Source organism: Eleginops maclovinus, chromosome 14 (assembly GCF_036324505.1).
Source record: "Eleginops maclovinus isolate JMC-PN-2008 ecotype Puerto Natales chromosome 14, JC_Emac_rtc_rv5, whole genome shotgun sequence".
Classification (NCBI taxonomy): Eukaryota; Metazoa; Chordata; class Actinopteri; order Perciformes; family Eleginopidae; genus Eleginops; species Eleginops maclovinus.
Genome location: NC_086362.1, coordinates 13,402,877 through 13,423,376, shown reverse-complemented (window position 1 = coordinate 13,423,376; position 20,500 = coordinate 13,402,877). Strand labels below are relative to the sequence as shown.

The 20,500-nt window shown below is 40.2% G+C and overlaps 1 protein-coding gene across 4 annotated transcripts in view; it reads left to right on the top strand.

Annotated features, from left to right (window-relative positions):
* eml3 (EMAP like 3) overlaps nt 1-20,500 on the top strand; it is a 52,202-nt gene that overhangs the window by 29,213 nt on the left and 2,489 nt on the right. For 3 of the 4 annotated variants that reach the window (XM_063900542.1, XM_063900538.1, XM_063900541.1), the window contains 18 exons: nt 1,928-2,038; nt 2,281-2,309; nt 6,837-6,872; nt 7,540-7,660; nt 7,987-8,136; nt 10,317-10,386; nt 10,980-11,090; nt 11,540-11,635; nt 15,124-15,258; nt 15,564-15,702; nt 16,431-16,582; nt 16,682-16,807; nt 18,024-18,155; nt 18,266-18,333; nt 18,880-18,968; nt 19,136-19,233; nt 20,160-20,247; nt 20,327-20,425. In XM_063900542.1, coding sequence (XP_063756612.1) covers nt 1,928-2,038; nt 2,281-2,309; nt 6,837-6,872; nt 7,540-7,660; nt 7,987-8,136; nt 10,317-10,386; nt 10,980-11,090; nt 11,540-11,635; nt 15,124-15,258; nt 15,564-15,702; nt 16,431-16,582; nt 16,682-16,807; nt 18,024-18,155; nt 18,266-18,333; nt 18,880-18,968; nt 19,136-19,233; nt 20,160-20,247; nt 20,327-20,425 — 1,850 coding nt within the window. The remainder of the gene's footprint in view (nt 1-1,927; nt 2,039-2,280; nt 2,310-6,836; nt 6,873-7,539; nt 7,661-7,986; nt 8,137-10,316; nt 10,387-10,979; nt 11,091-11,539; nt 11,636-15,123; nt 15,259-15,563; nt 15,703-16,430; nt 16,583-16,681; nt 16,808-18,023; nt 18,156-18,265; nt 18,334-18,879; nt 18,969-19,135; nt 19,234-20,159; nt 20,248-20,326; nt 20,426-20,500) is intronic. The other variant, XM_063900539.1, reaches the window with a different exon arrangement.

Here is a 20,500-nt window from a genome sequence, read left to right as displayed (position 1 = left end):
AAGGTCAGTGGGTTTGCAAGGCTGCACATATGTAACCTCTCAAGGCCAGGACATGGTATGAAATAGCATATCTGTCCAAACAGCACACATCAGAGTTAGAATCCATAACACAAAAAACCTCCAGTGATCATCTCTGTTACAACTTCACTGTAACCACAAAGTATTAACGCTGATTGTTCTGTAAGACGATGCAGATGTGCAAATTGACTCGGTGCCACTAAGGATCTGTAAGTTCAACTGGGTTTTGCAGAAACACATGCTGCCTTAAATCTTGATTGGTTTAATGCTGTTTTAATTCAACTTTTAACATTGTTTTCTATACGCAAATCAATGAGCTCTTGCCTGCTGTGAGTTGTTCCCCACTGCAATGACTGATCAATAATGATTGTTTAATAGTGTTTGGGCTTGTGCATGTTCTTTTGTCCTACTTCCTTGTTGTGGCTTATAAAAGGGCTTACTCGGTGATGGGTAACATGTGCTCTTCCTCCTCAGCTAAGCTCTGCCACGCCCCTCAATGGAAACCTGAGGTACTGGGAAAGTTGTGCTTCAGTGCCCAGCTACCACACCTCTATATTTAATTATTTTGTAAAGATTGTCTAGCAGAAGTTATTTGCCAGATGAGTTTCACTTCCTCAATCCATAAACAATGACGTAGTTTCAAGCCAAAGCTTTTTTTTTGTTCAGTAACACTTCCTCATGGTGTTGTTACTGCTACAGTGGCATCAGGAACAGGGTGTGTTGCAGGTAATCCTGAGAGACAATAAGAGAATTGTCAAATACAGTTTGAGACCCTTACCAACCATTTCGCCTAAAAGTTGCCAAAAGGATTTAGAATGATGGCCTGGTGTTAAAGGTTACTGCCAGTTAATTACAACTTGGGTCCAATTCTCTTGGTTTTGCCCAATACTCATGATAACATAAACTCACCAAGTACATTGGTGAGATCTGGGAACAAGATACATTTCATAAAAATAAGTTTGACAAGGCGAGAGAAATCCTCAGAGATTGTCGATGAAACCTCCAGGTTAGCCAAATAAGTTTGGAAGAGGAAGGTTAAGAGAAGTTACTGCTTCTCAGTAATCTAAATTCTCAAACCGGCTTCCTCCTCTGGATAAACGGTTTGTACAGCCTGATTCATCGTGTGTTGCTCTGCTATTGTAGGATGCTAAGATGTTAGCACAGTAAGCAGTAGCTTACCTCAGTAGTAACCTAAGCATATTTCCAAGGCCAAGAGTAAGCATATCATTAGCTAACTACATATTTTAGGTGAAGCCCTGTTAAGAACATCCAGTCCTAAGTGGAAGTTCTGGATGCTATTTAACAGTGTACGCTAACGTTAGCAGCTCTGTAATGGGTTTGGGAAGTTTAACTTGGTTAAGGACTGAGATCTGATTAGCTTGCCATGCTAAGTTTTTGCCTTGGTGCAAGTTTCTTGGACATAACTTCGGAGTCATGTTAATATGCTAGCTAGCTTCAGCTAATCAGTGACCAGTGAAAGTACTTAGATCTAGAAAAATCACAGTTGCAGTCTTTAAATATGGAGCTGCTTCTGTCTACAAGTGTCATTCTAATGCAAATTAGCAGTTATATACTGGAAAGCTTGACAGAATAGCTAATAATGGGGACAATGCTTAGTAAAGGGTCAGTTACTTAGTTGAGTATAATGTTATTCTTACAGGGTGATGGTGTCTAAAACAAAAGAAGAAGGCCCAAGTTGTATTAAATCTTGATATATCCTCTTCGATCAGTACAAGATAACACGCGTTTCAAGACTTACGTGCATGTGTGTAATTACTATAAATACATGCTAATCATCATACCATCTTGCATGCATTAACGGCGGGTTACCTAAGTCCATCTGTGTGGGATTTATGGTTTGTATGTGGACACAGAGTTCGAAGCTGATATCAATCCTCTGGTGTTTCAGGGTTCGTAGGAACAGCGAAAAACTGGTAAACCCAGAGAAGCAGAGGAAACGTCTGGACAAGAAGGCAGCGTCCTCTGCAAACCTCCTCACCCGCTCCTCCAGCCTGGAGAAGTAAGCCACGCTGCCATCACTCACAGCTGTCATCACGCACTCACACAGCTCACTTTTTCCTATCGCTGCTGCAGCCTCACATATCTCGTCTGAGAGACACTCATTGGAACACTGATGGCCCCTAGGAATAATAATAATAATCACATTCCATTCCCATGAAAACCGTGCAGTATGTGATTATGAAGTGAGGGACCGAATGGTGTCACACATCTGTCTCACACAGTCTCTTTCTGTCTCCACAGTCGTGCCAAGGAGATGGTTGCCAGTGCAGGTGATGTGTTTTTCAGCTTTTCTGCCTTTAGTCCTGAAAATGACATGCCAATCACGTGTTCCCCACTTGATCCAAATGATGAAGGAAGTGCATTGTCCATAGACACAGTTTTGACCTTTATGGTTTGCCGGATCAGGAGTCAATAGCTTTTATGACAGCCGTGGTCTTGGTGGATTCTAGTCCCGCAATTGTGACTTTAGTAAATCAGGAACTGTATTGTAAAAGAATGTATTCCAAACTATAAGACATCCCTCTCCTCTCTGGTATTTAGGAGACATCACAGTGACTAAGAATAGAACTGTCTTTCAGTTCAATACAACTAGGCAAACGCTTTAATTGTTGTGTTGTGTTGTACAGCGTTTTATGCACACACATGCTTATAATCAAGGTCTTGTATATCAAACCCACCCTGCAATGCCTCTGGTTGTTCAGTAATTCATACAATAATGCAACAAACCATAATGAGTTTGTTTCCCGGTCAGAATGAGGTTTTTGCCGTGCTCTAGTTATTTGTTTGCACAGTTAACATCATATCCTGTTTCCAGAAACCTGAACAGGCCTGTCCTGTAATGTAGTCAGAGAAACAAAGAATACAATGCTTCACAACATAATAATGGTCCACATGCTGTGAGGGAAAGTGAAAGTTTGTCATGCTATTATCTTTCATTAATTGAAGCAGACAAAAACGCACCTGCACACAGACAATCGTAAAACTAGCTACTATCAGGGATTTGTAAACAAACCAGGTTTACCTACATTCTACATCAATCATCAGTCGTATCAGGACAGGGTTTATGGTCCAATACCAAAGAAACACTCCTGATCCTGCTGATGCTAAATGTTTTGGGCACTTTTCCCCAGTTTGCTGCCTCTCAGACATTGCAGAACAGCTGTACTGTGTGTTTGCATGTAAACCAGGCCTTTGATAGACAGGTGACCTTTTATATTTCAAGTGCAATGTAAGACTAAAGCATAAGAAGGATTCTAGGAGGAAAAAATGTAGACATGCTGCAAAGATTTAGTTAGAATCAGGGACCTTTTCCAAGTTTTTGTACCTTCAAAGTTGAACTTTACTTCTGAACTTGTGCCCATGCAGCTCCTCACTGGTTCACACATGTAGTAAATTGTGCAAAAATGAGCACATTTCCAAGCCAACCACAGAGTGGTTAGCGTAGCTTTTAGAGTGTGGGCCTTTATTCTGGTTATGATAAGGCCTGTTTTTGGTCCTCATTCCTACAGTCCAGAATACCAAAATCCGTCTCTCACTCTCTCATGTTTGTTTGTGAAAGTCAAGGAAAAGAAGAATTGTGTTTGTTGCAGCCAGACTAAAATGTTGGAAACAGGCCTTGATGAGATGACACATCTGTACAAGATGTTCCAAGTTTTGTCTTCAATGTTGAAAGTGCTCTTAGGAACCGCGGATTTGACAGGGCTGGTCACATTACTGATTGGCTCGGACAAAATAGAGCTGCCTCTGTTAGTTTGAAAGACAAACAACACTTTCAATGAGGGGGAAAATGTTATATGTACAAACCCTTATTGTATGAGCCAATTATCAAACAAAAGTGGCATTTTAATGAATGTATTAGTTGGACTATTAGAACTATTAGATGGAGCCATGATAGGGATGTCCCCATGCTTTCCTCTTTATGCTAAGCTAGGTTATTTTTGGATAATGCAGAACCTGTGGTAGTGGTTGCTAAAAGTTATTTTTAACGTCATTCAAAATATTTGTAGAAAAAATATTTGCTTGAGAGTCACATTACTACGAGCATATTCCCTGAACTACCTTCCTAAATAACTCACATGATTTGCATATTCCATTCCCTATGTCAGTCGTGTCTTTTATAAAACAATGTCGACCTAAGGTTTGCTAACATTAGCCAGCATAAGCTACCGGTGATAGCAGACTAAATCAAGATGTCGCAGTAAAACCCTGAGTAGATTGAGTTGAGTAAGAATGTTTTTTCATTCATTATAGATTAGATTTAGTATTGGTCAAAGAAAGAACATGTTAGTTTTGTCCTTCAATAGTTTAAAGCCTAACACACCTGTGCTTTGTTTGTCAATGGTCTTCAAATGAAGTGTGAAGTTAAGTAGTTACTGATAATAATGCCAGGAAATTGTGGTGAACTGGTCTCTGCCTAGATGTCAAAACAAGTATATAAACAAAACTTTAAATCCAGCTGAAAAGCTAGCAGCATTCCCTGTTGACACCAGAAATATCACTCAGCACGACATTTCCCACTCCTTTTTTAAAACTGGCAACCCATTTTTTATGAGTTCTTGTGAAGCCAAACACTGCAGGGCCAGTTTGGGCTGTGAGCGCTGCCTGGAATCACATCCACTGTGGTGAGCTCCAACTCGCCTGACGGGATGATAAATGACCCTGCTGGGGAGCTTGCCAAAAGAACATTTTTTTAAGTCTTCGCTTGCTCTTTGTCTCAAGATGTCTTCATAATGCTTGTTGATTGACTAATAGTCGAGTTTGGCATCAGTCTAACTTTCTCGACTCTCAACAGTAGAGTGGCAGGAGGTTGAGGGGGCATAGGCACGGCAATGTTTCTGGAAAACTGTTTTTAAAAGCAGACCAAAATGTTTCCATAGCACAGATTATTGAAAACTCTAAATTAAAGCTGACTACCTTATCAGATATATTTATAAATTGAACTCTTCATTTAGAACGTATTTTATCAAGGCAAATAATAGCAGCTTGTTCTTTAAGTTAAGCCAGGGGTGTCCAAACCTTTTCCACCGAGGGCCACATATAGAAAAACATAAGAAGGGCTGGGCCACTCAGTAGAGGGGAGGTATATTGTTCGTAAGTTAATTGACAAGTTATCAAAGTCAATCAAATGCAAGTATCAGAAATCAAAGGTTATAGGGTTTCATTTATTTTGTTACAAGTGTTGGCAGCTCATTCCTTAAAACACAAGCCTCAGATTGCTTATAATAAGGGGAAATATGAGGGGTACATTTCACATGTGTTTCACAAATAAGTTATTGGGCTTTTTTTATCAACCAAGATTTGTTAGAAGAAGCTTTTCAAATTGAATTGACTCATTTTATGTGAAAAGTTAGCTTATTACTCATGAATACTACTGTGTAATATATGTTATAGGGAAAGCACAAGTTTCATGTGTGGGCCATATTCCATTATACTTTAGCTGAGGGCCGATTCAAAATGGACAATGGGCCGCATTTGGCCCCCGGGCCTTAGTTTGGACACCCCTGAGTTAAGCTAAGAAGAAGTTCAGACCTATATTGCTGGTCTGGATGTTTCAGCATGTTCCAATACCACCATTACCTCTTAGTTTTAGCCTCACCTCTGATACTCCCTTTGTGACTCTGAATGTTATTCTGGGATGTGATTCGAGGCAGAGTGTCACAGAACCACTCATTTCTGTAAGTCAGGTCATTGTTCTCACTAGCGAGGAGTTACTGATCACTCAGGATTAGCAAGCTAGGCTAACTAGCTTTTTACTTTCCCATTTGAATACTAACTTAATGCCTGACAGCTCATGCTATGTCTTACATAAATAAAGGTAGGCAACACAGAGTGGTGTTCTTGGGTCCAAAGTGAACAGCTCATCTCCTAGCGTGCTGGCTTTCAGTTTAAAGTGGCTGCCGTCAGAATCTACCTTCCCAGAACGAGATAACGAAAATACCCATAGTCCCAAAAATGAATATCAATTACAATTTTAAACTTTTAGGATTTAAATATGAATTCAAAATGTTTTAAATGACATAGGGTTTAAAGAAAAGGGGATGTTTCTAACTCTAAATTGTGTCACTACAAGAACATATAAGATATGGTATTAAAAAAAGTTTTAAGATATATTATGGTCTTGATATTGTACATGCAGGCATGTTCTTCTTACTTTTCTTATAAAGGCAGTGTTGATTTATGGTCATTGTAGTCAAACATCTTTAGTGCAGGTGGTCATATTCTGAGAACAAATCGTAAAAGAATATTTTATAAGCTAAAAATGGCCGTAATATTTATTGATCTTTTATCAAATTGGCAGGTGCTGCAGGAACAGGCTTTTCTACTTGTCCGCGCAGCTTTGATTTATTTCCCCCAATATCCTGTTTGACTTGTGTCGTGGTGAGAACCAGGTCCCTTGCTTCGTAGGTCTCTTCTCAAGGTGTCTCTTTGGCCTTTTACCAGTTACCACCATTTTATGGTCAGACAGATATTTAAAGACCCTGCGAGTATGAGGGCTCACATTTCAGTCTGCTCAGCCTTGCTGCTCGCCTTCACCCCCCCAGTCTCATAAACTAACACAACTGTTTCCTAGGGAACAGTGCCAGGTTGGAAGTCCAAAAAAGAAATGGAAAAGGAAAATATAATCCCACATGAAATCCAAAGCTCATAGATCTTACGTGTAAAAAAAAGGGAATAGATCCTTAGGGATCGTAAAGAGAAAAGTTAGGTTCAGCTGTGGCTGGAATCAGCTGTGTCTTAAAGCAGAGAGGATCATGGGGTTTATTTGTTTGGCTAACCTCATGCTCTTACTCTCACAGGATCCCCCGGGTCCAGAAGAGGAACCTACAGCCAAGGTAGACCTGCGTGACATCACTTTGTATTTAATTTGTTTTTTATACGTTGAAGGTCAACCATAACCCACCTCCAGTATGACTCATAGCTCAACAGAATCCCGGTATAACTCAACAATTTAACAACATCATAAAAAATTAAGAGACTCATACAATACAACTTTTCCATCACCACAAACTAAATCCATGAGAATGATGCTACTGTTTAATCATTACCTCTATCAATAAAATAATAATCCTTATTAAGTTTGTTTTTTTTACTTTCAGCAAAGTGTACCTAATAAATGATTTAATATATAGAAGATGGTTTTTTTTCAGCCTATTCTGCTGCCCCCAAGTGGCATAAATAATCAATAATTGCAGCTTAGTGTTGTCCCAGTATGATCGCAATATTATGTGATGACATCATTTTATCTATTATGTATTTTCTTTTGTATTTATTTCTTTAATTTTTTGGTTTGGAAGAAAAACAATTTTGTAACTTCTTGAAGTGTTTAAAGTATTCAAAGCCCTACTCACGCCGTTCAAATAAAATTGTACCTAAAGGTATTTGATAATCTAGGATAAACAATAAAAGAAAGCAGTAATAGGCTCTAAAATACAAACACATGTCGTTGTGTGCATTATATTAATTACTCGCTAAATGTCTTGTGTCGTGTTTGCCTTCCAGAACAGTCGATCAAAATGTTTATCCGGGGCCGGCCCATAACCATGTATATCCCCTCCAACATCCTGAACTATGAAGACCTGAAGATGGAGCCTCCCTCTGAGAGGCTGGAGCTGGACTGGGTGTATCCTTCCACAGTACCACAGCAGCAGTGTGCAGCCTCCATATTTATGAGGGATATGTTAAATTCAGACGGTGCCTATTTTCACTGTGCGCTCATTTCCTGGACTCAAGCCGCGCTGTCTGTATTGGAAAGTATCTGTCTAATAGTCTGTGAGAGCAGCATTCACCTCATATTAACTGTGAGCTGTGGGTGACGTACGTTTAGAAAGAAAACTCATTCACATGGAGATGACTTGATCATGACGCATTTTCTTTGTGTGGTGAACTGTTCCTTTATTGGATGAACCAATGATTCACCTGAATGTGACCTTGACCGTTTCCTGCTAGCTATGGTTACCGGGGGCGGGATTGTCGCGCCAACCTGTACTTCCTTCCGACGGGCGAGGCTGTGTACTTCATCGCCTGTGTTGTGGTGCTCTACCACATCAAGGATCGCACACAACGCCACTATACCAACCACACAGACTGCGTCCGCTGGTCAGTGGAACACTATTCACTTCATCTGCATCTACACACACAATCACACACACTCACACCTAAAGAGCTGGAGAACATGTTTTGAGCAAGGTGAGATGTTGCCTATGTGACCAATTACTGTAAACATTCCAAATGTGTTTAAGGCCCTATCAGGCTTTCTGGGGATTTCCTTTCCTGTAGTGTGTTATTTGCATGTAATCTGTGCATGTAAATGGTCCGCAAAGGCTGAAATCCTTGTGTTCCCTCCATGACCTTACGTACTGACATCATTATGTAACACAACATAATCTGAAAATAACTTAATAACATGTGGCCAGCCTGTCTTAGGCCACATGTAGATGGCACATTTTAAAAACTGTTTTTTTCTTACTTGTTTTGGCACAATTGGAGCGCTTTTAAGGCCAGTGGGCAGGTTGTATAATGCGTGCACACACACACACACACACACACACACACACACACACACACACACACACACACACCAACATATTGGTCTCATCCTAAACTGGGGACTTGGCCAGGGGGGACTTTGAGTTGGATAATGTAGCATGGACCTCCATAGTGCACTCTGATGCCTCTGTTCATTGAGAGGAAGAGAAGATAACCAATATACGTTGGGACTAGGCCTTAGACTTGTAGGGCATTACCCATAAGCCCATTCAGTTCAACTCAACAACCTGTAGGTTCTATTTTAAACATATTCAAATGATTGAAGACAACACAACATTTAAGTCTGTATAACCCTACAAAGATGTTAGTGCCAACCCTTAACCCAATGCCCAAAACACACCCAGAGCAAATAAAAAGATTGTTTTTTTCCTGCTTCACCTTAGAATGAACTCAGGTCTTTACGGCTGCTGGAGGCTGAGGTGGGTGCAGTATTTACTGTGTGCTAAAGATTTGGGAGATGATCAAAACGCTTGCATGTCACCACATGTCTCTAAACTACTTTAAGCTAAAAAACTGCACAAAAAATAATACGACCTGGTGTCTCTTCTTACAGCTGAGAAAAAAGGGGACTTTCCTACTGCTTAACGTCTGGCATCATGAAATTCAAACTTACACAGCCTTCAGTGGAGAATTTTGAAATAAAATGCCTGTTTCCTCAATAAATAACACTGAATCCCAATCCCAAACTGCCAGGCTCTCAACAGAAAGCCATGAATGTAAGCAACCTAACCAAATAATGAGACTTATTGGGGATTCAAGACATTGCCACACACATACTCTGTGAAATAACCCCATTTATACGTTTCTCAATTGATCTCAGACCAACATCAATCCTTTATATTTAGGGATGCTTACAGTATGAGTGTTTTGGAAATGAATGAAACTAGCTTGATATGCCAAATGGTACTAGCACACATAAAATTAGTTTTTTTTCATCAACTTAAAAGAAAAAAGGGAAATTAGATCCAGTTTCTGGCTTGGACGCCCTACTAGAGTGCTTTTTCTGCCGTAGAAAAACAAAATCAGCGGGGTGTGGTGTGACATAACACATATATTTCTTTGCCCAAATATTGTATGTATATTCCTGAAATAATGGTTTCCAAGGTGCACTTAAAGGCTTTGGAGCAAACCACAGTTTAACTGTTCCTACAGGGCAGCCCATAAATTAAGGCCCACTCTCTATGGCTTTGATGGTGCACTCCAGCCCGTTGGATTTTAAATGAGACCATGACTATAGTACAAGAACTGACTTTCAGCTGTAAGGGCGTTCAGGGGGTAGCTTATTACATTTTAGTCTTACATTGTGTTTATTGCAGTGGTATCCATGCCACCAATGTCATTTACAAACCAGTTCAGCAGTTGCTAGAAGCATGATTCTCTTGATTCATAGAACAATTATGTTGTTATTTTAGTTTTATAGCCTTAAAACACCGTGGGCCCCTTTTCTCTCAATATTTGATAATGCAATTAGGTAGCTAACTTGCAGGACAGTTTCTTCCCCTCTCTTAATCCCGCCTTGTTGATTGGTTTTCCAACTGGTAGAAACACCCTGCATTGAAAACAACGACAAAACCGTTTCAGCAAAAATAAGATTTAGACAGACACTAGCTGGGGCACACAGAGACGCATGTAGAAGCTAAAGAGAGTTAGTGGGGACCAACACACATCTACGACAAAAAACGGTGTTGTGTTACAGTGTGTAGTTAAATTATTTTGTGTTCTTCCTACAGTCTGACACTCCACCCTGACAAGGTCCGTGTGGCGTCTGGACAGTCAGCGGGGGTGGATAAAGACGGCAAGGTGACCACTGATGCACATTGACCGACATTATACACAACTATATTCACATCTTTAACTTCTATACACTGTATTTCTGTAAAATTGATAAATGAAGTTTCTTTGAATGTATAGTAACAACTAGAGGTGTAACAAGTACTTAACTTAAGTAAAAGAAGAAATACTACATTGTAAAGCTACTCTGTTACAAGTAAAAGTCCTGCATTCAGACTTGTACTCAGCAAAAGTAGAAAAGAATTGGCATCAAAATATACTCTTATTATTATTAATGCACTAATGTTATTGATGTCTGTGTTGCACTTTGTAAAGGCGGGATTATTTAAATGACTTGATGTACTGCTGGGTAGCCAAACCTTTAATAAAACATAATAACTTATTAGTTTATTTATATTCTGTATTATAAATCCATACCTGCAACTTCTACACCACTGGTAACAACCCTAACCCTTGCTCCATGTTTTTCCGGTTGCATACAAGCAGTCAGTATTATGAGCTCAAAACACTCGGAAATGATAGCTATAACCATCTGTGGAAGTAAAGCGTGTGTGTGTGTGTGTGTGTGTGTGTGTGTGTGTGTGTGTGTGTGTGTGTGTTAGCCCCTGCAGCCGTGTGTTAATATCTGGAACTCCACCACCCTGGAGACCCTGCAGCAGATCGGCCTGGGGACTTTCCAGAGGGGGGTGGGATCCGTTGCATTTTCCTTTGCTGTGAGTTGATTGCTATGTAAATGACTCACTGTACATGCTTAATTATACATTTCTAAATGATTCAGCTCAACTGCAGCCAGGACCAGGCCGTTATTCAGAACAGGGCTGATGCCCCCCCTGTCTTCCAGCTAGTGGAACACCATTACCTGTCGTGTTCGGTTCAGTTTGATGTTCATTTCCACAGCCCTGAGCTTATCAGCAGCACAGAGGGATGGCCTTTACACCACTCTCTTTGCAACAGATGTAATCATTTTCTCTAGTCACTCATTTTTAGATTTCAGTGAAGCTACTATCGTAACACTTCCTGTGCAGATCGTTATTTTCCTGTTGGAAGTGTTATATTTTAGCCAAAAATAGCATTGTAATAGTGGACATCATGGGTTGAGTGAATACGTGCTGTGGAAATGATATTGAGTTACAGTGTGATTTTGTTTTGGTGTTGTGTTTAGGACTCTGGAGCGTTCCTGTGTGTGATTGACGACTCTAACGAACACATGCTGTCAGTGTGGGACTGCAGTAAGGGGACCAAGCATGCAGAGGTCAAGGTAAACACAAGTCAGGTCACAGTGTAGATCAGGGGTGTCCAAACTACGGCCCGCAGGCCATTTTGAATCGGCCCTCTGCACATTCTAAAAGTAAAATGAATATGGCCCACAAATTAAACTTCTGCTTGTCTTATATTGTACTTCTCAAATATATATGTTCAGATATATTAATGAGCCCAATTTAAAATAAATTCACTCATTTAGAATTTTCTAACAAACCTTAGTTGATAAAAAAAACTCAATCATTTATTTCTATAACCAGCTTGAAATGTAACCTTCATATTTACTCTTATTATCAGCAATCTGAGGCTTCTGTTTTAAGGAAGGAGCTGCCAACAGAGTCAATGAACCCTAAAGACAGACGGGATGTAGGCTGTTCTTTCTGAAAGCGTTTTCAAGTATGGCACATTATTCACCTACATTTGATTTGCTAGCTTAACTTATGAGACAATATTCACCTCTATCAGTGGCCCAGCTCTCCGTATATTTTTCTGTATATGGCCCTCGGTGAAAAAGGTTTGGACACCCCTGGTGTAGATGAACCCAACAGGGTTAACAATAAACAAGTCTCAACCCTTCATAAAGATGACGTAATATCAAAAGCTTCATTTAAAGCAGAAATAATATTAAGCTCCTCACTCTCTGCATGATAAAAGGGCATCAGACTTAGCTGGCTGAAAACAAAACAGAAATGTATTTGGAGAGTTTTACAGATGCTTTTCTTTAAATCCATATTTAATGACAGTTTAATGTAACTTGAAAGGAATTGATAGTTTTCCCTTTAAGGAAATATTTTTGGATTTGAAGAATGTTTTTATGTACCAATGCAGTAAAAATGACAAATGAATGCAGACATATCTCACTGCAGAATCATCTATTCAGTAGAAATACACTGATTTAAAAATATATATAAGCTATATGCTTTTGTTGTGTTTTAGCTTATTGTGGAGTTCCTTCTGGCGATGTGGCTAATAACGAACAGGGTTTCCCGCTTTGAGCTGAGCGTGCGTGTATCATATCTTTTTATAGATATCCTGTATTGCCATTTTGTGTTTTCAGCAACAGACGTTCAGAAAATGTTGACCCCCTCATGGAAGATAAAATAAACAAATACAACAAAGTTATGATTTTTTTAAAAGAAGAAGAGTTCAATGAAAAACATACAGAATATTAATTTACATTGACAGTGAAAAATACTTTCAAAATCAATTTGAGATTGACAAAATGTTTAAACAGGAAGTTACACATTTGGTAGACAAGAAGCTGCATCACATCCCATCATCTGTGGCATAAATGTTAACATATAAGTCATATGTCGTTCCTTTACAGCAATATCAGAATTCCCCCGTTTTTTATAGAAGGCTTCAGGCTTTCCCTTCCCTTCTTACCAGTGACTGATCGAGGGGTCTTCTGGGTTTTTCCAAAAGGCAGATATTTTATCTTTGGTTTTGAGAGGAAAAATAAACAATTAGTTTTTTCTTGGTGTTATTAAGTCACAGGGAACACCCCCAGCATACAGAGTGTTGGCCGTTCTGGCAGAAACATTTTGTGATAATGTGTCCAGAACACCTTTCCAAAATGATTTGATACACACGTTGTAAATGCACATGTTTTATTCCAATTCTAATTGGATTTCTACGGGTAAACCATATTCAATGTAAATATTGCTATATTTTTAATGTTATTATAGTTATCTTTAAATGGTTTTTTGTTTTTTTTGCTGGGGGGGGGGGGGGCGGGTGTCTCTGCTCTGCTTTTATGGGCTTTTATCCCAAAACGCCTCAACTTCCCTGAGAGCAATTCCAGCACGGCTGTCATGGCAACAGTGTAAATATTTTATATGTTGAATTGGTCCAGCTGTGTGTGTATGTGTGTGTGTGTGTGTGTGTGTGTGTGTGTGTGTGTGTGTGTGTGTGTTCTGTGATGCAGCGGGGGGAATGCATAGGCTGCTGTTTGAACTTTTATATCATCTCAGGTCAGGAATTTAATGGGCTCGTGCAAGAACTGAGTGTTTGGTAGCATCGAGGGTCCTGGTACACTCAGTGCCGACCACCTCTGTATAAACACACAAGTGCATCCAGCAGGAACAAGATAATTACCCCCCCCCGCCCTGCCCCTCTCCGCTGCAGTGGAATAGTCCATATGCTATGAATGGAGCTTTTTGTGTCCAAATGATGCTTCTGTACATACTGTATACATGGTCCCCAGCAGATGTGCCACTAGGACTGTTTGTGACTATGGTGGCAAAAAACATCTCAAGGAAAAACATCCGTAGTTCTCTTTGGAAAATATGCGTTGCACAACTTTCATTCAAAGCTGCTATTCTTGTCTTGGGGTATTTTTGTTCTAACCAGCAGATCTACAGGTCATGTTTTCTGTCAGTCAACAACATTTTCCCATGAGCTGGCGATAGTTTTAAGAAATGTAATATAGGGTTGCGTCGAATTGTCCAAAAATCAGCTCCAACCAGCTTTTCCAATCCACTATTCCTTAACCTCTGTGAGAAACATCACAGGGTTAAGGAAAGTTGAAAGGAGGTTTCAAAAGGAATTAGGAAGAGAGACTGCGGTGCTTTGAGAATCCGACTGGCACTAATGATGCGCCAGCGCACGTTATAAATGTGCGTCTGTTGGGGGGAAACAGTGAACGTGGACAACAGTGAAACACATGTTCATTTCCAAGGATGGACTTTAAAACAGAACGAAAGTGGAACATGTGTTGCACGGACTCACCCTCACCCTGTGGTCAACACATATTAATCCCATAGACTGTATATACAACCCCGGAAAAAATGAACAGACCACTCCAAATTGTTCTCAAATCTTTATCTCTACATGTATGGCAGCCATTGCAGTGTCTGTCGAATTTCAACACAGAGAGAAATGTTCAGTAGTTTATAGAATACAAAAAAAACTAAATAAACATTGAACTCAAAGACAAACCTCTAAATCATAAAACGAGAAAATAATAATGCTGCCGTGATCTCTTAATTTTTCCGCGGCTGTATATATATCCTGTATATATGAATCCACACAAATCCCGATACGTATGTTTGTATGAAAGTATTTTTAAATAAACACAATTTTATGCAATATATGCATAGCTGGTTACTCCTCCACATCTCTCACTGATTATCACCAAGAAACCCCACACATCTCATTAAACTCATTGAATGTTGACATTATTTGATCATTTAACAGTAAAAAGGTTCATATTACGCCTTTTAAAAACATGTGGGTTGAACGATCAAAACCAAACACTTAGGCAAGCCACAGGATACGTTTTAAAATGATGAATAAGCACCGGGAACTTGTATGATAAGTATTTCTCCGTCACATTCGGTTGTTTCCCTAAACGGCCAAATGTTTTTACGATTCTGCGCTCCTATCAGCCTTATCATGAAAAAATAACTGTCAAAAGACCCTCATTTGGTCTCAAAAGTCATCCTGGTTGTGCTTAACACGTGTTTGTGTGCGTGCTGTTCTCAGAGTACCAACGAGGCTGTGTTTGCGGTGGAGTTTAACCCCAGCGACAGCACCAACATCATCACCTGTGGAAAATCCCACGTCTACTTCTGGACGCTCAGTGCAGGACAGTTCACCAAGAAACAAGGCATCTTCGGAGTAAGACACTTTAAATTGATCCTGAAAGTAAAGTATGAAGGCCCCTTTCATTCAATTCACTTCCCTTATTGTCTGTACAAAAATGAGTTCCAAAATGTTTCTGCTTCCTCAATTTGGGACAAAAATAAAGAACTAAGAATTAAAACGGTTGTGAGTAACCATGTGAGTTTGGGATGAAAGTTCAAAAGAGAAACGAACAATCTGGAACCATAAATGTGTAATGTTTAGCATGGTGAATCAAATATGTGCTTTTGCGCCAGACCTAACAATGTATCAATGTATTGTTTTGTAAACAATCTTTTCAGAAATACAAGAAGCCCAAGTTCATCCAGTGCTTTGTGTTCAGTCTGACCGGAGACGTTCTGACCGGAGACTCGGAGGGGAACATCCTGACGTGGGGAAAATCAGCCGCAGACGTCAAAACGCTCGGCAAAGGAGCCAAAGGTTAGATCTGTCAATCAATTTGTATTACACAAAATCAAATGACAATATAAAGTATAATGTTCTGTCAGCTTAAACAACAAAACTGGAAATGAAAATGAGATCAGATTGAATTCAACTTTATTGTCATTGACTAAGATGACGAAATGCAGTGAGCATCTAACCAGCAGTGCAAAACAAGCAGAAAAGTTATTCAAGTATAATACAAATATATATTGACATGTGACAGATACAAACAAACTGATGTATTTACACTATGAACACTATAGGGAGGTATACACATTATGAACAGCAGTAACGAAAAGAATAATATCATATGAATAAATATGACTATGGCAAAGAAAAATGTATTCATTTGGACAGTTTTATAAATAAAGCGATGAGGTCACTCATCAAAGTCCGTCACTGCGTATCCAGAACGGAAAAAACTAAAAAATGGACTTTAATTAAATGTATTATGTCAACAGTTTTCACATCACTGTTTTAGGTTAGTTGAGAGCAATAATATTCATTTCAACTTGATGTTATTGCGTTCAACTAACTTAATATCGTTATGTTTACATTTTGTTGACAGTTTTCAGTGTGCGGGGTTGGGGGTGGGGGGGCAGCTGTCATTGTTCAGCCAGGTGAAATGCAGAGGGAAAGAAGCTCTTCCTGAACCAGCTTGTACAGGAAAATTGACATCATTGTCCTCTCTCCAGCCACTGATAAACCGGCTTGATTTCCAACAGAGACTTTCCAGATCATGCGACAGACCCGAGCCCACGAAGGCAGCGTGTTCACCCTGTGCACCCTGCAGGGGGGGGGTCTGCTCAGCGGGGGAGGGAAAGACCGCAAGATCATCCGCTGGAGCGCCGACCTGGCACCTGAGAGAGAGTGTGAGGTGAACCACAGCTGTATGTGTGTGTCTGTCGGTGGAGGGCTCAGTGGAGGTCGCATCAAAAGGCTTCTTGATTAATTCTGATTCTTCTGATGGGTCCAGATTTCAGAAAACTACGGGGCAGTCCGTACCATTGCAGATGTTGGTGGGGAGGAACTGTTAGTTGGTACGACCCGTAATGCCATCCTCAGAGGAACCTTCTCAGACGGATTTGTGGCCATAGTGCAGGTATGTTCTAATGTCGTTTTTTAGAGAAGAGGCCCTCTTTTTCTTTTTAGGGGTTTCCCTTCCCTGTAGCGTGTTATATAGGTTTTTGTGTATTTAAATGGTCTGCAAAAGGCTTGTCAGCCCTCCCACACATTGTATGTGATAGGCTAAGAGGAGGGACATCTCTAAGTGGTTAACCAATCACAACAGAGCCGGCCAGCTAACCAATAAGAGCAGACTGGGCTCTGGTTTCAGACAGAGGGTGAAAAGAGGTGCTGCAGCACAGGCAGTATGAGAAAACTAAAGAGCTTTCTAAACATTAAAGCATCGAGACATGTCCCAGGAGAGGAACTACATACTGATATACAGCTGAACATCAGCAGAATATGTCCTCTTTCAAAGCTTTTTAGGATTAGAAATGTTGGATTGAAGCTTTTGTGTTTACTATACTCAGTGTTGGGGAGTAGTGTTAATTCAGCCCTGAGTATCTTACATCCAAATGTTTTGAGACTGTTTGGATCCAAAAGTCAACAGCTGGCATCAGAATGCATTTAAGCAATGTCTCCACTGACCACTGGAATTTGGCTTGGTGCTCACATTTGTCTGTGGGAAACTGGAACCACTTGCAGACAGAAATCCCACCAAAAGCCTCGCAAATGCCTCCTTTGAACTACAGCGATCACTACAGCTCACAAGCGTTGGATAACATGAACAACATGGTTTTGTTATTTAAATAAATGTTCTCCTCGTTAATGTGCAGCTGTACTTGCAGATCCATCCATTTCCTTTTTTATATATAGTATAAACGTAGAAGAAACACTTAAATGTAAAGCTTGAAGTTGAAACATTAGTACTAAACCCTGAAAGAAATCACTCCACTGATATAAATGCAAATGTGTTATAATAATAATATGTTTTGTTTAGTTCATCAGATTTGTTGTTTTCAATGGAATTCTATATTTCTGTTGCCTCTTCCTGTTCCCCATGCCTGGTAAGGGTTAACAAAATGGAAACTTTAAAAACAGTTTAAAATCTGGGGAACATTGCAGTGTAAAATATATTATTTAACACTGCAACATAAGTTAAGATGTTCTAGGAATGTCTGAAGAAAACTGGCTTCAGAGGAATATTTACGCTGTCTAAGCTCAGCGAAGTAGAATTTAGCATTTTATTTCTCTGTACACTGACCAACATTAAAAGCTATCCTGTTGTTTTACTGTGCGTGTGTGTGTCTCAGGGTCATGTAGACGAGATGTGGGGGCTGGCTACACACCCCTCTCAGAGCATCTTCCTGACCTGCGGCCACGACAGGCAGGTGTGTTTGTGGAACACAGAGGAACACAAGCTGGACTGGTGCATCACGCTGGAGGTAGGACACACTGATCCTGGATGTTTTGTGTGCTTGTTTTAAATGGAACACTTTGATACTCCTCCCAGTGCTAACACACATGCTGCTTACTTGTTCTGTGTGTCTGACAGGAGTATGGGCTGTGTGCTGATTTCTGCCCGAATGGATCAGTGGTTTCAGTCGGCCTCAACACAGGAAGGTAAGAAAGCAACGTGTCACACGATTAGCAAATCTATGAGCTGAAAGAAATACGGTCATGAAACAATTTCAAAATCCTTCTAAAAATCTCCCCCCCCTGTCTGTGTGACATCACTAAGTATCCCTCGTGGTCCTATTGGCTATATTTCTTTTCCGAGAGAAGAATAAAAAGCTTTGTAGAGTTGTCAATCATATTTTATGGGTATGTGTGACCTGTTTCACATGACAAACAGTCATCCGGTCTTTTGTAGAGATACAAATATTGAATAGTCCACTTTTAACAGTTGATTCCCACACTTGGAAAAAAGGAAAATAAGGCATATCTCTCCAAATATTGAAATATCCATATCATACAAAGAACATATATCATAGAGTACATACCATTTTAAAGATGTGACCATCAGTTATTTGTTTTCATTTTGGATGAGTCTGCTGATTATTTTTAAAAGTCTAGTTTTCTAGTCCCAAACCCAAGATGGGCTGTGGAGCTGTGTGCTGTCCGGTCAATAGTCATTACTAATGAACCCCCCCTCCATCATATTAACAGGTGGCTGGCCCTGGACCTGCTGACCAGAGAGGTGGTCTCTGAGTCCACTGATGGGAACGAGCAGCTCTCCGTCATGAGATACTCACCAGGTCAGATTGCATTACCAGCATTACTTTGTTCAGACTGAACCCAACATGTAAGACCGGTGTTTACCAGACACCCCCCCCAAACTAAACGTCTCTGCACCTCCTGAGCCGACTGAGAAAAGCCTTTGGAAATCCCCTCTAACTGCATGAATGGCCGGTTGTGTTCTCAGATGGAAGCTTTTTAGCGGTTGGCTCTCATGACAACTTCATCTACATCTACAATGTGACCGAGAGCGGCCGGCGCTACATCCGCTCGGGGAAATGTAATGTGAGTTAAAAATCAAATCCATGTCAAATATTATTGCTCCTGGAATATTATCTTAATCCAGTCCAACGTTCATGTGCTTTTGTCTGTACCTGTTTGGCCATTTAAGGTACAAGTCTGGTGATGTACAATATGATTTTGTTAACAAATCTCATGCGCAGATTGGATGGATTGACCTACTAAAAATGAGTGTGTACCAAAAGCCTGACATAACTTCTTCCTCTGTGCCATAGAGTTGCATCGTTTATTAAAAAACCACTAAAAACACATAAATAAGTCACATAATGTTCCATCATATCATGAACTAAAACAGTTCATTTTATTTCTGACTCGATCCCACATACACTGTCCTGCAGCAACAAACTCACCAGAGCTTCAAATGTGGATTCATCCGCCGCTGAAAGTAGTCCCCGACAAATACACTATTTCCTCCTGTTTGAGAGACATTTGCTCAAAGCTACTTTGACAAGCTGATGTAGGAAATGACAGAGGCTTTAAAAAGTCTCTACATCAGTGAGGTGTTTTTAGTCTGAGACTCAACGGCATGTATACAACACAAAAATCAGACCAACTGAATAAAATTAGAGACCTGAACCTGACCCAGACACTCAGCTGATGCACAGCCTTTCACCATTTACATGTGTCAGAATGAGAAAGAGAGACACTTCGGATTTAAAAAAGGACACTTTATTTTACATTTTCATCTTAAAACAGGCACATGACAAAACGTAATTTATACTCGTATTCCTACCGGTATTAACTTCGCTACCACTCACTCTCTTCCCGAGAGAATTTGGAAACTATTTCCAGACAGTTGGTTTGGTGCTGCTCATTGACAATAAGAAAGAATGAAACCATCTGCACCCTTAACTCTTACAGTTTAGCTATAGAGCATTATGAGAAACCGGCTCTGTTTTGTATCCAATCAGGGTCACTCCAGCTTCATAACTCACCTGGATTGGTCCAAAGATGGAAAGTACATTATGTCTAATTCAGGCGACTACGAGATCCTTTACTGTAAGTGAACAGACTTGAATTAATCCTGAGACGGCGTGCTGATAAAGTGTTCTGATTGTAATATGATGTGTGGTGACAGGGGACATAGCAGCCGGCTGTAAACTGCTGAGGAATCGCTTCGAGAGCAAAGACCGAGAATGGGCCTCCTATACCTGTGTGCTGGGCTTCCATGTGATGGGTGAGATACTCCTCCACTGACCTGCGGTGTGACGGTTTAAAGTGTCGGTTGCTGACTGTTGCTGTGGCGTTGCAG